Source organism: Mustela erminea, chromosome 4, assembly GCF_009829155.1.
Source record: "Mustela erminea isolate mMusErm1 chromosome 4, mMusErm1.Pri, whole genome shotgun sequence".
NCBI classification, from domain to species: domain Eukaryota; kingdom Metazoa; phylum Chordata; class Mammalia; order Carnivora; family Mustelidae; genus Mustela; species Mustela erminea.
In genome coordinates, this window is record NC_045617.1 from 116,424,380 (window position 1) to 116,440,639 (window position 16,260).

The following is a 16,260-nucleotide window of genomic DNA, read 5'->3' on the forward strand; positions in this document are numbered from 1 at the left end:
AATATGAGCTGAGCTATCTATGATGGATTATGATTGCAGAGAGCCACAGTTGCATAGAATGAGAATCTGAACCAAGAGAACTAGAACTCAAATTATAAATAAATAACATACCTGAAGACCGATAACGAAGACTAAAATTTTAAGTACTCCTAACTTTAGTAGTTTTAACTCCCATTTAGGAATAATGCTTTCCCTTATCAACAAGCTATGCTATGAAAACTGCATTCTGGTGATATTTTTGTTACATAAATTGGCAGGATGTGGGGCTTTTTAGGAATGATAATTAGAGCCAGCCGTTTTCCGAGTGTCTACTACACAACAGGCAGAGTACAAGTCACCTTTATTGTCTCTTTTTCTTCTCATAATGATCCAGCATACTGTGCCCTGTTATCCTTTTCACAGATGAGTCAGTGAAATTCAGAGAGATTAATACAGCTAATAAGCAACAAAACTTAGATCCCATAGTCGGACTCCAGAGCATACAATGTAAAAAAGAAGAAATATTTGAGTGAATGGCTAACTCTACAAAGCAATATTTGTACATATGTGCCTATTAATACATACCCTTGCATTTTTTTATTCTATTAAAAAACATTCTTTGATGTCTGTTCAGTAAGAAATATGTGGTATTCAGATTATTTCCAGTTCAGATATGGATAGAATTTGAGAAATTAACTTTGCCCATTTTCTTTAAAACTAAAGTATCTATCCTGATATGTATTTTATAAAACAATTTTTTTCATTATGGTAAGCAAAAGGAAGTTTAACAACAGAGATGAATGGATGGGTGGAAAGATGGACAGAGAGGAGAATGGTCTAGTAAGTTTTGGTAACATATATGTTAAAGATAAAGCAAAACATACTACCCAAATATCATCTTGATGAACTAGCAAGATCTTTTAGTCTGATCTTTGTGGTAACCCTGAAAAGGATATTACTCTACCTTCAGAAACCTTTAGTAGTATGCAAAAGTGCTTTCACTTTATGCATTTGGCATTAATTTATATCTTCCATCCAAAGCTAGTCTAAGTTTAATGATCTTTGCCATGATATAATCATTTCATTTGTGTTTGTAAGATAAAAAATGAACAGTTGACATTTTAAACAAGTGAAGGATTATTCTGTACACATTACAAGACATGTTCTTTTTCAGGGCTGAGCAGTTTTCAAGCAAGAAGCAACCTAGTCCTAAAGCAGGACAAGAAAACCTGAAGTAACCACATTAGTTGACTGAGTTATTCAGCCTCTCTTCCTCATTTTCCCATTTGCAAATGAGAAAATCAGAACAGATGATCTGTAAGTTCCCCTATAGTCCAAAATTTCTGTTATGGCACAGTATTATCAGATAAACATAAACACAGGGGCATTTGGGTGGCTCAGTTAGTTAAGCATCTGCCTTCAGCTCAGGTCATGATCCCAGAGTCCCAGGATTGAGCCTCACATTGGGCTCCTAGTTCAGCGGGGAGTCTCCTTCTCCCATGCCCGACTCACCCACCCCTGACTTGTGCTCTCTCTCGCTATCTCTCTCTTTCTAATAAATAAAATCTCAAAAAAAAAAAAAAGACAAACATAGACACATTATAAAAATACATATTAATTAGCCTCTAACCTAGACACAAGACAATTACAACTTGTCTGTAACGGCCTCAACTCACTGGTCAATTGATAATAACCTCATTAATTATAAATACAAGTCAAACTTACTAAACTTAAAACCCTGTTTTTCACAAGACATGTTCAACTTAAATTCCAGGTTAATTTAAAAGATGTCTAATTCTCAGGGAATGCTGGCCATTAATCTTTTAAATGCTAAGTATTAAGTTTCCTAAAAGGCAATTGACATACTATATGATACATGAAACAAAAATGATTCATACATTCTAGGTCATACAGAACACTGGCCAAGTTACAAGGCCAATAAAGTTTACTAAAGCAAAAAAAAAAAAATCATTTCGCCCTCATTTCCATAAGACAAAATACTGTATTATGAAAAATAAAGTTCCTTGTATAAGCAGATAGAAGGAAAACAACAGGACAAGAGTGGTACCAGTATAAAAAAGGTAGATACAAAAAGTGTATGCTAAAACCTTTTAATTAATTTCAAAAAAGGTATTGTTTTCAACATATACAAAGTTAAGGAAATAGAAATTGGTTGGAAAATAGTATGAATTCAAGAGTTCAAGCATGGCATTGTACAAGGGAAAGAAAAGTAACTAGGGCCATTTTACATTACAGCTCAGTTCAAAATGACATAGCAGGGGTGACAGTTAAAATTTTGAAATGTCCCCCAATGTTTCCAAGAAATTTTCTTTCCAGTCATTATCCCCAGAAAGACCTTGGCCACAAATTGTGGTAGCCCTTCACAGGCTCGTGGGACCACTTAGCTGGTAGTGAACACGCAAGCTGTGCTGTCCAATACAGGAGCCACCAGCCACATGGGGCAATTAAGCACTTGAAATGCGGACAGTTCAAAATAAAACACACTCCAAGTGGAAAATACATGTCTGATTGCAAATACTTAGTACAAAGTTGTAAAATATCACACTAAAAAAATTTATATTGATTACATGTTGAAGTGATAACATGGTGGATATAGTGGGGTAAGTTAGATGTAATATAAAGAGTAATGTCTCCTGTTTCTTCTTCCTTTTTTAATGTGACAACCAGAAAATTTTAAGTCACACATGTGGCGTGCTTTTGTGGCTTACAATATGTATATTTTTGACAGTAGTAAACTAGAAAACAAGGCAAAAAAAATGAATTCCAATAAAACGTAATTATTAAATGCTGACCCTAAGGAGGTGGGAGACAAAAAGACACAGCTGAAGCAAAAGTGAGCTGCACCAGATTGGAAAGTTAAAATGCGAGAAATATGGAAATGATCAGTAACATAGATAGTAAAATGTTCTCTTCTTTTCATTACTGCTGTATAGTTGACACACAATAGCAAAATGTTCTCTTTAACTGCACTTTGCTAAGAAGCCATTGTCCAATTGAGAATTGATTTTTTCCACTTACATCATTTCCAACCTAATTCTTTTCCTAATAATTCTCAAATCTTTCTGATTTTCAAATAACTATTCTCTTAAGGGGCAATAAATAGGCCACTTCAGTGAATTATCTAAAAATATCTTTAGTAGGGCTTCCAGAAGCTCCTCAAATAAAATTCCTTCCTAAAAACGACATAGAGAGGAACATTAAAGGCAACCTCATCTGAGTATTACTTCACAGAGACCACTTTGCAAAGCCTCTACAGTCACACAGGAGGGGTCAGATAAGAGGAGCAAGTTTCTGTCACTTTTCTAAGCAGGTAACAAATTTTGGAGCCTCTCTGTTTTTCCTAATCTTCATTTTTTTTTTTTTTTGCACCTACCATCCTGAAGTGGAAAATCAAAAACAATAGAAAATTTTTTAAAAAATCTCAGTGTTGCTATGAAAGGGCTCTCCTTTCCCACAACCTCTAAAAAAGTACCACCCACCCTAGAATTCCCACAGCTGCCCCATGCATTTCTTTCCTCCCTTAACTCCATCTGGGACATTTTTATTGGGAAAAAAACAAATTAAGGTGTCTGTTATGGTATTATCTGATTTACCTTGCAGAACAAACAAGAACTCTAGTTTGTGGGGTCTCAGATGATTCTTGAAGGAACACAGAAGCTCTCACTAGATTAATACACAGAAATAACTTTTTAAATAAATACTGAGAAATTAGGACATCGAGTGCACATAATAAAAAGAATAAAGTGAGGTTGAAAATCTAGCAAACGTCCTTCATTTTCAGGACTTAGTCGTTTTGCAGACCTCGGGACCAGGACACCCAGGTCCCAGCCCCTGACGGAACCCACTCAGGTCTGATGTGAGAGGGAAGAGGGGAAGGATGGAGAGCCTGGCCTTCCTGGCGCCCGCTTGCTCTCTGGATTGGAAACCTTGGCGCAGACCCGAACTGTCCTCGCCGGACTGGGCCTGAGCCACGTTCCTCTGAGCTCCACAAACCAAACAGGGAAGCAGTGACCCTGGGTCAGGAGAACCCATTCTGGGTCTGGATCTCCGCTTGCCACCCATCCCCTAGGCGGTTTAGTTGCCACCTGGTTCGCCTGCACCGTCCGCCTAAACGGCTGAGCTCCCCACAAAACACACAGAGGCGCAGAGCCGGCACTGTTGGAGTCCTTTATTTCATGCTGTCCCCGAGGTCACAGCCCGGAACCAGGTGGTGAACAGCCATGCGAGCGAGCCTGCCCGCGCTCTGGGGCTCCCGGGTAGCACCAGGAGGCGTCCAGTTCGTAGAGCTGGGTGCAGCTGTCGCCCCCTCCCGGATGGCTGATCCTCTCGGAAGGCAGCAGTGTAGGTGGCAGTGTGGACAGCACACCGCAGGGACAAGCGCAGGGAGACCACACAGCACTGTACGGAATGGTTTAAGCAGAATACGAAAGAGCTTGACCTGAGAGCTGGAAAATAGACAGACCTCAGGAGAAGGGGGTGTTTCTCTGAGAGGAGAGAAACATCCGGAGAAAACACGAAGTACAGGGAAAACGGAGCAAGCAATAGTGGCAAGATCCTTTGTCTTTTCCTTTCTAGAGTTCTGCATTGTCACTGAGGGAGGGGAAAGGAAGAGCATTTTACCTTCTGCCTCAATGGAAGACAGGAGCAGGGCCGCGCCCAGGGCGGCGAGCACTGGGGGAAGCCTGGGTCGCATGCTCAGCGTCCAAGCTCACAGCCACATGAAGGGATCTGCGGGAAGAAGCAGTGACCGTATCAGAACCGGGTCCAGGCAGGCCTGGCACCAGGTTAGAACTGGAGCCTGGAGCCGGGCCAGGACCCGACCAGATCTGCCTTAATAACCTCAGGGCCCAGCCTGGCGTATAATGGGCCTATTATGGAGCGGTGGAAGTCAAGTTCATCTGCTGCAGTTTAATCATGGCACTAAGAGGGATTTCAAGTTTAAAGAGGGTCCTGTTTTCCTGGAGGTTGGTCCTGCTTAGCATCCCTGGGTGATGGCCTTACCAGGCCCCACATGACTTCATCCTGCCTTGGTGATGGCTAATTCAGAGGTCACTTTATCCCTGACTCAACTAAATGTCTCTTCCAGCTGGGGATTTTATTTGGCCAGCAGCTTTTTCCTAGCTGCTGAACTCTTTAGGTAACTGTACTTTAGTGGTCTCAGGGTAGTTTGGAAAAGTATAATAAACCTCTTCTATTCTCTTTTTTTTCTTCATTTTGTTCTGCCTACAAATATGCAGCTCTTTAAGGTCTGAAATGGATTATACAGAAATATGTAAGTCCCAGCCGAAACCTGACCGGACAGCTAGCTGCTTTGTCTTCACATCTGATAAATCTTTTACCCAAGATGAGGGGAAAACAACTCTAAGATACATAATTTTTTAAAAAAGGACAAGCCATAGAACAGACAAAAAAAAAAAAAAAAACCACTCTTGTCTGTTTGCCCAAGATATTTTTTATTCCTTTAACTTATTTTCACTTCACTTATTCCAGAAGATTCCAAATTCCAGAAGATTGCAGGTATATATGCTCCACAGGAGACTATGTTCTATTCTGATTTTTCCGGATTCTGTACCTAGATTATTAATTCCTTAAAGACAAAGAGTCTAATTCATCTTTGGTGACTCCCAGCACACAGTAGGTGTTTAGTCTATGTTGGCAGAAGAGAATCTTCTTAAATATTCTAAGGTCCAACTCAGAGACAAAAGCTACTAGCAATGAACTGAACTGGGAAACTGCCAGAGGCAAAACATAAAAAGAGAGTTGACTGTGAAGTACATAAATTATTGTAAAGCAACAGATGAGCCCCCTTGAAAAACGAAGTTCTGTTTGGGAATCCAAAAAGGAGCCAAAGGTCGAACTCTCTTTGAGAAAAGAAACTGACAAGCTCCAACCATGCCCTTCCAAATTATTGGCACAATGTATTAGAGCATCTCTCCTCTGCCTGAGTGTAAATTGCATTTTAAACGTCTGATGAGCAGGCGTGCCAAATTGCCCAGAGGTCCTTTTTATGAAGCCAAGATTAAAATGTTGGCGCTGCTCTGAAGATTCAAGGGCTCCAGCGATTTCTTTCTTCCTAATTAACAGCTGTTTGACATTTCTAACCCTCTTCTTCCATCAGTGAAAAGCAGGAGGTGAGACTGGCCCATTGTTCCCATCAGCTGGCCTTAACTTTGTTACAGTAATTTCCAACTCAGTTGGCAGCGTGCTCGCGAAAACTTAAAGGCTGACAATCGACCCATCAAAAAGCTCTGTGCAACCTTTTTTTTTTTTATTAAATCTTGAACTCTTCACAAAAACCTTAATAGTGGAAGGAAGCTCTTTTGTCTGGGTCTAGAGCGCCACCTATTGGCTGCCTGACTCAGCGGCAAGAATGAATCATGTTGCGCTGGGGTATCCGAACCTACCCGCCCGCCAGTCATCTCGTCCATACATTAAAAAAAGAAGAAGGAAAAACAAAAACAAACAAACAAGCAAACAAACAAAAAACCACTCTCCTTTTAGCCAAAACCTTTATGTGAATGCTTAGCTCAATGCTTCACTGAACATTCTCAGACATAAATGTCTGAAAGAGGCCGCCCCTACGTGTCAGAGAGGATTCCCTCATTTCACCCTCATGAATGAAAATGAATCATTTGCGGAGGAGCGCGTGCGGAGGGAGGTCTTAAGGGACTGGTCTCCTTCCACCAACTTGCCGCCTCTCCCACCCCGCCAGAAAAGACCCATTCTTTAACTCCTGATTCCAGTTAAAAAAGAAACTTAATACGTACCCTTACCCCGTGGGGTTTCTCCAGATCCTTCCGAGTCACCTACCTCCTCTTACCCACGGCGACCTTGACATTAGCCAAGGGCGGGTTTAGTGCCCATTCCCTTCTTTGCTCCATCCTCCCCCAGTGCTCCAGCATACTTTAGATCACATAGTCCAGGCTTGGGGGTGGGGGTGAGGGATAGGGGTTTTGGAACGCCCCTATGGGTCCCCTTTCCCTAAGGACACTCGAGTCAGGGTACCTCTTTTCCTCCCTCACTTCGAATCTCCGCTCCACAAATGAACCCGGCGCCTCCAAGCTCTCTGATCTTTACACTGTGTAGAATTGGGGATGGAAACTACTTCAAAGGTTCCAGGGAGCCCTAGTATGGCCTCAACCAATGCACTCGGGAAGAGGTCGGGAAGGGGAGCTTTCTCCAGAAGTTGAGAAGGCCAAGGCTGAGTTCCCTAGAGCTGGATTAACCCACCATCTCAGATGCTTTGAAAAGCAAAAGAGCCAGAACACTCCTCTAGGAATCTGTCTCAAGATGCCACACACACCCGCGCAGCTTCGACGAGCTGCAGAGCACTCAGCCAGCCCTCCAAAGAATTCCGCACCATGCGTCACTAAAATACCTTCCCAGCGCCGGGGCTGCACCACCGCACCCCCCGGGGAAAGCTATTGCCAAGAGATAACGCGGTGGCCACAGAATCTGGGGCACGCTTCATTGAAATCGACAGCATCTATACATGAAATTCCTCTGCAAACAGAAACAATGAGCAGGGTGCTTCACGCACACAGCCGCCCTGTACAGCCCTTAAGAAAAACTACAGTTCTTTCTCCCACAAAGATAAAAGGAATCGCAGAACCCCAGGATACCCGGCAAATCTCGGGCAGAGCTCCACTCTTACGAGTGCAAACCGTTCTTTCCTGCGACCCTTAAGGGCTTGGGCAACAGGCTAGAAACAAGTTCCCCTAATTATCTTTGCGAGGTGTGGGGTAAGGGTAAATGGCTAGAAGCCGGACCAACCTGAGGCGGTGGTGACCGAGGTAGCGGCGGCGACAGCGGCTTCCCGGCGTCGTGGAAGCCGGGGTCCTGTGTGACCCCCGCACGCCCAGGCAATTGGCGCTGCGCTGGAGGAGAACCTGGCGGCTGCCGGGAGGTGGGCAGCTGCAGGGCCACCGAGGAGGCAAAGAGGCTGAGGATCCCAAGAGGTGCGGCAGACGCTGCGGAACCCGTGGAGACTGCCCGGGACCGCAGCTGCCCGCGCGCGGACGCGTCTGCGACGGTTCGCCTTAGTCGAGTGGGAAGAGGCTCCGCGCCACGGGCTACTTAATAGAGGGCTGTTCCCAGCTCTCAGTTTACTCGGTTACGAAACGCCTGAGAAGGTGGACGGCTGCCACGGGGTGATGTATGCTCCTCCGGCGGTGAAGGAGGTCTACTTTTGGGAACGTGTGCATACTTCCAGCATTCCTTCAGCGTGAGGTGGCGATCCCCGTAGTAGCAATACCCCGCCGGGGAGGGGGGAGGCTGAAGGGAGGGGGAGGAGGAAGCCAGGAGGGGGACAGCCGCAGTCGGGTTCACTGCCAAGGGAAGCCGCTCACTCCTCCGCTTGGGGCGGGCTGGAGAGCTCGGGTTTCCCTATCCTTGCGATTTTCTTTAATGAATTTATTTTTTTCTAAATTAAGAACAATAGGAGGGAGGGAAGCGACTCTTTTACATTCAGAACTGCAAGAACGTGTGACCGACCCCAAACCACCCTAGCCGCATCCCCCATCATCACCACCTACACTTTCCTCCCCCTCTGTCCTGGGTGCACTTAAAACCGATTTACAGGGTTTCCATTAACTAACTGTCTGTGCACGCGGCGCGCCTTCTGTCTTTTCCAATCTTCGAGCTGCTATTGGGAACCCGTACAGCAGCCCGCAGGGCTCGGAGACGGGATGGATGGCTTTCCCAGTCCTGTCTTGCTTCCCTGATGCTTTGCGACGGAACTGAGAGGCTTAATTTGAGCCAAGATTGAGGTCGAGGGACGCAATGAAACCTAGGGATCCTCAGAACAAGAAGCCGCTAGAGAACAACTTGTAATCACGGCAGAGACCTTGAGCATAAGCTGACCCCGGCGGAGGGCTTTAATTTGCCCTTAAAACCCCTTGGGGTCAAGGAGAAGAATGAAATTAAGTTTCCCCCAGCTGCCAAAGAGATGGAGGCCAAATGGGGGCTTACATTCTGAGAGCATCTTCTCCTTTCTACCAACCCCTCCCCCTCGGCTCCACCCTCCTTGGCCTGAGCAGCGAGCCTGGCACTCAGGATTGCCAAACGGTGCTAGGCGCACGGGAGGAAGTGCGGGGCTCCTACACTGTGGCATCAGAAAAGGCTCCAGGAGAAGTTCAGATTACTCACGTCTGTGAGTCTCAGCACAAGCCCTGTACCTTTGGCCTCCTGACGTCCAGAGGCTAACCCTGGAGACTGAGCCACCCAAACAGAGGAGGGGGCTCGGAGGCGAACGCGGGAGCTATTCTCCTGGAACTGACCGCCCCCAATAGTAAAAGCGGAGGTTTTTGTCGCTAATGTAAACTTCTCTTCCCTGTTTGATCTGACGTCTGCAAATTGGGCCTTCCCTCCAACAGGCGCGATATCCTCTGAACTTACCTTTAGAACAACAAGAACTTGCTGAGCGCCCTCCTCCCGCTCCCCCCCCCCCCAAACTCTGCCCCACTCACAGCTGCCTCCAGCGAAAGCCAGAGGAAGCCAGAGAGAAGACTGGACGGAAGGAACGGGAAAAAATGGGAATCTCCACCTCTGCACATTCCCTGAGTACACAGGGCCCACTCGAAGTCCAGCTGGGCAGCTCTCACAAAGAGCCCACACACGCGCATAGTCTTCCCCCTTCAAACTCTCACAACCCCGGGTGTCCAGCACAAACCTCCACCCGCACCCTCACTCAAATTCCTGCTTACAGACGCACGTGGGCTGGTAGCGGGCTCGATGACAGAGCCGAGAGGCAGCTAAGTCCCGACAGCCGCCGGCGGGACAGCGGGTAGCGCTGCACTGCACCCTGCAGACGCCCTGGCCCCCACAGCGGCCTGGAACCGCCTGGGATACCCCTTGGGAAACCGACACCCACTGTCTAGAAAAGGAAAACCGTCGCCTTGAATGCCAGCCCAGGCTGGCTGGGGTTTGCATTTCACCCAGGTGTGTGTGTGTGTGTGTGTGTGTGTGTGTGTGTGTTCGCGCGCGCGAGGGCGCGTTTTTCTTTATGTACTTTTTGTTTTTAATTTGTGATGGCAAAGTTGTTGACTGGGGAGCAGTGTAACTCTGTGTGTTGATATTACTGGTTTTAAAAGAGTTCTCTCTCCTGTTGCGTTGACTCAGAGCTGCACATGTTGAGCTCAAGACCCCAAGAGCGCTCACTTGGTGCAGCTCTCGGACCCAGACTGGCGTCCTGGGGACCCCCGTGGCCATCCTCTCTTAAGGCATTGTCGCTCACAGACAGATTTAATGCATTTGAAATAATTGCTACAAAGGTCTGTAACAAAGTCACCGGCCTCAAAACACCCTCTGTCCCTCAAAAAAAAAAAAAAAAAAAAAAAAAAGAATCTCTACGCAGTGCTTCCAAAGTAGAATAAGAGGAAAGAAGGGACACTGGTTCCGGAAATACACACATATATATTCACAAGCTAATCCAAGCACTCCCATTCCCAGGGCACATGCGTGCAACTCAAGGGTATCCAAAAGAGATCTTCAGGGGCTTTCCACCAGGACATCTGCACGGTTTGACCTCCGGGGCTCTTAGGCACGCTAGACTTCTAGCACCCTAAGTGAATATGTGGGTTTAAAAACAAAACAAAACACCAAAACCTTGTAAACCCTCCTCCCATCTGTCCCCTTTTGTAGTGCGTCCAGTCCTTACCCCCTTGGAATTCATCAGTGTTTGCAACGAATTGATAGTTACCGACTGAAGCAGAGCTGATTGAAATTTGATTGCTTTCTGTCCTCAGGTTAAACCCGGGGATCTCCCTCTCCTCATTCTCCCTGCCTTCCGCTCGCACCTCTTCTCCCTCCGGCTCTGGGGTTCCCGGCGGTTCGGGATCTTCGGATTCCTTGTCCGACAGCGCAATCTACTGGTCAGCGCGAGCGCTGGCGCCCGAGGTCAAACTACACAGTGTAGACCCAGAAGTTGAGAGTTTATTTAAGGGAGTTTTTGTAAAATAAAAAAAAAAAAGAAGAATAAGAGAGAAAGAAATAATGAAAGAAAAGAAAAGAAAAGAAAAGAAAAGAAAGAAAGAAAGAAAGAAAGAAAGAAAGAAAGAAAGAAAGAAAGAGGAAAGAAAGAAAGAAAACACCTGTCATTCATCTGCCTGGTTCCCAGAAATGGCTGACAGCCAGCAAGACGGCAGAACAAGTGAGGAGGTAGCATAGACTTTCTCTGTGTCCCTCAGCTAACAGCCTATGGAAGTTCTTGCCCCAAGGTGTGGCAAAGTTCTGGTCAAGGGTAAACAATGGAAGAGGTGCTACTTTCAGGAAGGAGTTCAGATTACGGGGTCGGGGGTGGGGGGAATCTCATCCCTAATTTACAAAAAGGCAAAAGCAGCCTCTTCATTGGATTCCTGGGGGTTAACCTAGCCAGGGTTCCTGGTACAGGTGAAGGTGCTTGCTGAGGTACCTGGTGGGGAACCTGGGAGGAGGAACCCAGGCTGAATGTGCACTGCTTGTCCCATTCTGGGAGCTCTGTGTGGCCAGAGCAGACTTTAAGGGTCTTGGGCCAAGAAAGCCCTTATAAGCTCCTCCCTCTCCCACTCCTCTTGCTTGTGTTCCCTCGCTCGCTGTCGCTCTCTGTCAAATAAATAAATAAAATCTTTTTTTTTTTTTTAAGTGTTAAGAGAGGAAGTGGCACTCTACACTAATTTTCGGGGGCAGCGAGGCAGTGTGCCTGAAGAGTCAAGAGGTCACATATCTGAGTCCTTTCATTTAGAACCCTGTGCACTTAATGACCACCTTCTGTGTGCCTGTAAGTGACAAGTTCAGAGCACTGGATATGACGATAAGATGAGGACTTGCCCTCAAAACTCTGTTAAGGAAGAACTGAGGCACCTGAAGCAACTCCACTGGCCCCCTCACATCTCTGAAGAGTTTATGGCTTCAAAATGTTTAATGTTACAAATGAGAAAGGGTAGAGCTGCCCTTTCTGTACTAGCAAAGCTGAGCAATCCAGAGGCCAAAGCCGTCCCTACAGGAAGGAAGAAGGAATACTGCACTCCTGCCTTCTTGACAGGCCCTGCTTCTTCACAAAGAGCTACTTCTGTGGAGTCTACAGCTTTGCGCACCCCTCACTTGTCCTGAGAAAATTTCTCTCTGTCAGAATGGGAGCAACCATGGAGCAGAAAACAGTAAGTGCTTCATATTCATCCTCCTCCCCAAGGTGGCTAGCTCAAACTTCAAGAGACTTCAAAAAGCTGTGGTTGCGTGGAAAGTTACGAAGCTTAAAACAAAACAAAACAAACAAACAAAAAAACCCTGCATCCTAATACTAATACAGTATCTTCTTAGGAAGAACCATTCAAATTTAATAAAAGTCCAATGCTGGTGGGAGTTGATTATTCAGTTAGCTCTGACCTCCTTGAACAAACTGTGAAAGATACAAGGGAGTAAATTCAGTTTCAGGTTAAGAAAGCAACACTTTGCCACTTCATTTCCGTCAGATTCAATACTGGTTAAGTCATCCTTACCACCTCGGGACTTGGAATCTATTTATTTTGTAACCCTCAAAGTAGCACAAGGTCCAGAATTTCTAGTCAGACCACTGCTCTGTGTGTGGACTGTCAGTATGTGTGCACTGACATAAACTTTCAGGTTGCAGGAAAAGGTGAAAAATCACAGGAACCCATTTTTCAGGATGTGGTCTTGGCCTTCAAACTCACTACCTAGTAAATTGAAACGCAATAGTGATGAAATCCTAGAAGGTTTCATTGGCCCCAGTTGGAGCTCCAGTGTAGGATAAAGTGTAACCATACCAAGGCTTCATTTAAGAAAGCATTTTTATATACTTACCACTTCATTCAGCTACCTTTAGGAAGCACAGACACCCAGGTATTCAAAGCAGAGGGAATCCCAGATTGTGCAATGTTCCTAAATCTAAGGTGGAATGGAATGCGCCCTCTGGTGGAAAAGAGGGAAAGGATGGCCATTACCTGACTAGACTCCTTCAAACGCTTGTATCTTGAGCGTTTGTTCAGCAAACGCTGTTGCTCTAATCATGATGTTCACTAGAAACCGTGGGGTTTTTTTTTTTAAAAAGGCAAATCAAAAGAGACCCTCTCCATAAGAAAACATAAATGGAGTAACAAAGGCCAGAAATAAACATAAACAAATCCAAATGGCTCAAAAGAGGTCTAGAGACAGTGTGTAGTTGCAAGCAGACTGACCAGCACGAAAAATAATTTGGAGGGGGGGATCATGGTATACAGAACCAAAACAAATAACAACGCAAGAAGCAATCAGCACAACCCATGATTCAGAACGTTCTTGCAGGAAGGAAAAAAAAAAAAAAAAGGCGATTTCCCCACAAACCGGTTGCTCTATAAATCAGTCTCTCCACAGACCCATGACAAGAAAAAAGAGGGGAAAGAGTAGATTGTTACGAAAAAATATTTAGAAACCATAGCAACCAAATAATAACAATAACAAAAATAGTTGTCAAGAGCTATTCTAGGATCTGAAATGGTATCTTACTTGCAAGCTAACAAGTTAACATATTACAGATTCAGGGATGCTGGCAGAACGCACAAGGAACCAGACCCCAAGGAGTGACTGACAGGATGAACAGCAGCCAGAGGATCATCATTTGCACTGGTCCTCCAGGCCCTGGGTCCCATAGGCTAATGCAAAGAAGGCTCAGTGACCCTTACATAGACCATGGGTTGCATTATCGGAACAGAACCGGGCTTGGGGAACCCATGTCTCTTCTGAGGGCAGTGAGCCTGCCTGACTTTTGCTCTGAAAGGAGGCATTCTCTTTGTTACACTGGACAGTAAACAAACTTGCCCTTTGCACCAGAGAGAGAAATTACCTCTGTATCCTCAAGCTGCAAATATACAAACACCCTAGAAACATCCTTTGAAACAAAGGCAGCAAGTACTGCTGCTCAAAAGACCCGAGAAGCGTGAGAGACCCATGGAGGCATGGCTCCCCACGCTAGGAATTGCTGCGAGTTCATGGAAGGCACAAGGCAGCAAATGCTGAGGTGGTCCCTAAAGAATTTCTGGAGGAGGAAGACTTTAAAGCACTAACAGTTAACATTCCAAGCCCAAAATTCAAAATGAGAAGTTGAGAAAATAGCAAAGGGACAGGAAATGTCTTGGGCAATAAATAAAGCAGAGTTGTTTGAGGCGAAAGTTTGTGAACACAATGGAATAGTATTAGAGCTTGGAAGTGGCTGAGATTCTAGAATCCACTCCTTCAAATATAATAATCACTGAGCAAATAATTGACAGGGTATGTTCCAGACACTGCATGAAGCATTTTACATATGTCAGTTCACAATATTTAACTATTATCTCTATGCTTATAGATAAGGAACTGAGGCTCGAGGGAGTCAAGTGATTTACTAGTTAATTTTGGAACTCAGACCTGAACTCTGCTCTCTGACATCTGAGTTCATGGTCTTTCCACTGTATTAAAATGAATGCTTATTACACAAAAGAATAATTTTAAAAAGTGTTGTAAAAAATCTAATCTGGCAATGGAGCTCACAGAAACTTTCTGAGAAGAAAGCCTGCAAGCCAGGAGGCAGGGAGAGGTGCCCAGAGTCCAGGTGAGAGACTCAGAGAGTCTACCTTGTGGCGCTCACAATAGTAGCAAGCAAAGAGGAAGAAGACTGGTGTTAGGAAGTCAGAATGGGAAAATATTTTTAAATGACTGAGCAAAGTCAGATGACTGAAAGAATGATGTGCCATGGGGAAAATAAGGGAATTGGGACAGGCAAGCCACTTTTAAGAGAACATGACAAGGGGCATCGGGGTGGCTCAGTCAGTTAAAGGTCTGCCTTTGGCTCAGGTCATGATCTCAGGGTCCTGGGATGGAGCCCCTCCTGGGATGGAGCCTTAAGCCCTGCCCCCCGCATCATCAGGCTCCCCTCTTGGGGGGAGGGGTTGTCTGCTTCTCCCTCTCCCTCTACGACTCTCCCTGCTTGTGTTCTTGCTCTCTCACATAAATAAATTAAATCTTCAAAAAAAGAGAGAGAGAGAGAGAGAGAACATGACAAAATGGCCTTACAAATGACCAAAATCTCTGGCAGGTTTTTTTTTTTTCCTAACGAAAAAAGTTTGGAGGAACTTTCTATTACATTTTATTAATATGTTTATAAAAAATATAAATAATATCTCAGATTTCAATACAGATTTTTTAAGAGAGAGAAATGCTCCTTCCCTTTTTTTGCCAGAATTTTGCAAAGTGTGAAAAACTACTTAAGAATCACATTTGCACTCTGTGACGGGTGGTTAGTTATTCAAAGGGTAAACGACAGCATTGTTGTTCCTTGGCGCTCCTGCAAGTTTGCTCATGGGTGTCTGAATACATAACACTGCATGTGATACAAAAAGCATCTGGGAAATGCTTAAACAATTTTCTCCATCCTCCCTCTGTCTATGTTGCCCAAGTGCTGGACTTGTCAGGCTGAAAGTACATGAAGTCCCCACTCATTGTTTAAATGGAGAAAATCATTTCAAACTTTCACACATGGTCTAAGTGTTTTGTTCGTTTGTTTTTTCCAAGTGTAATTTTCTTTATTGAATGGCTTCATCTCTTATATTTTTGGTTTTTTCTTGGTAGCAATAGCTTTGAACAGAACCACTAACTGCTCCCAAAATAAAAGATTCTGGCCTTTGACCTGAGGAACAGTTAAGGCCTTGCTTACAACACCGATGTAGGGAACCAAGTGTTGAGATTATGTTTTTATTAGCTCTCTTTTGGAATGAAGTTTTGTGCCTTTATTATTTCTCTTGCTACCTGCGAGGATGGAGTTGAGAGGGCTGGTCTTGCATTTTCTAGCAATGTGTGATGCTCATTCCCATGTCTACACTGGAGCTAAGGTAAGAATTTCCGCAATTAAATAATGGGCTTCACAATATGGCTATTATGTGGGCTCTGCAACTGGCTTGGGATAGTCCTCAACCCTCAATCTCTCCTCTGCTTATCTATGGCTTGGGATATTCCTCCCACTTCTGCCCTACTGCCCTACCACGGAGATCTAAGCCAATGGGTCCCAAGCCTGCCTGCACAAAATAATCACTCAAGAGATCTGAAAAACTGAAAAAATTGAAACACTGTACCAATACCTAAGCACCACCCTCAGGCCAATCAAAGTGTTCTCCGTGGCTGGGCTTGGGCATCTGTATGTTTTTGAAACTTCCTGGATAATTCTGATGGCCTGTGAGGTTTGTCACATGCTGATCAAAGCCAAGCCCCCTTGGTTATTCATGGAGTCTGTGCTAAGGCAGGATGAGACCTCAACTACTA

At 44.9% G+C, this 16,260-nt stretch overlaps 1 protein-coding gene across 1 annotated transcript in view; it reads right to left on the minus strand.

Annotated features, from left to right (window-relative positions):
- The window catches only part of COL12A1 (collagen type XII alpha 1 chain), a 118,019-nt gene extending 109,632 nt beyond the window's left edge, over nt 1-8,387 (minus strand). Inside the window, 2 exon segments of the mRNA XM_032340481.1 lie at nt 4,621-4,728; nt 7,774-8,387. Of these exon segments, the coding sequence (XP_032196372.1) occupies nt 4,621-4,693 (73 nt within the window). The 5' untranslated portion in view covers nt 4,694-4,728; nt 7,774-8,387.
- Nucleotides 8,388-16,260: the final 7,873 nt, after the last annotated feature.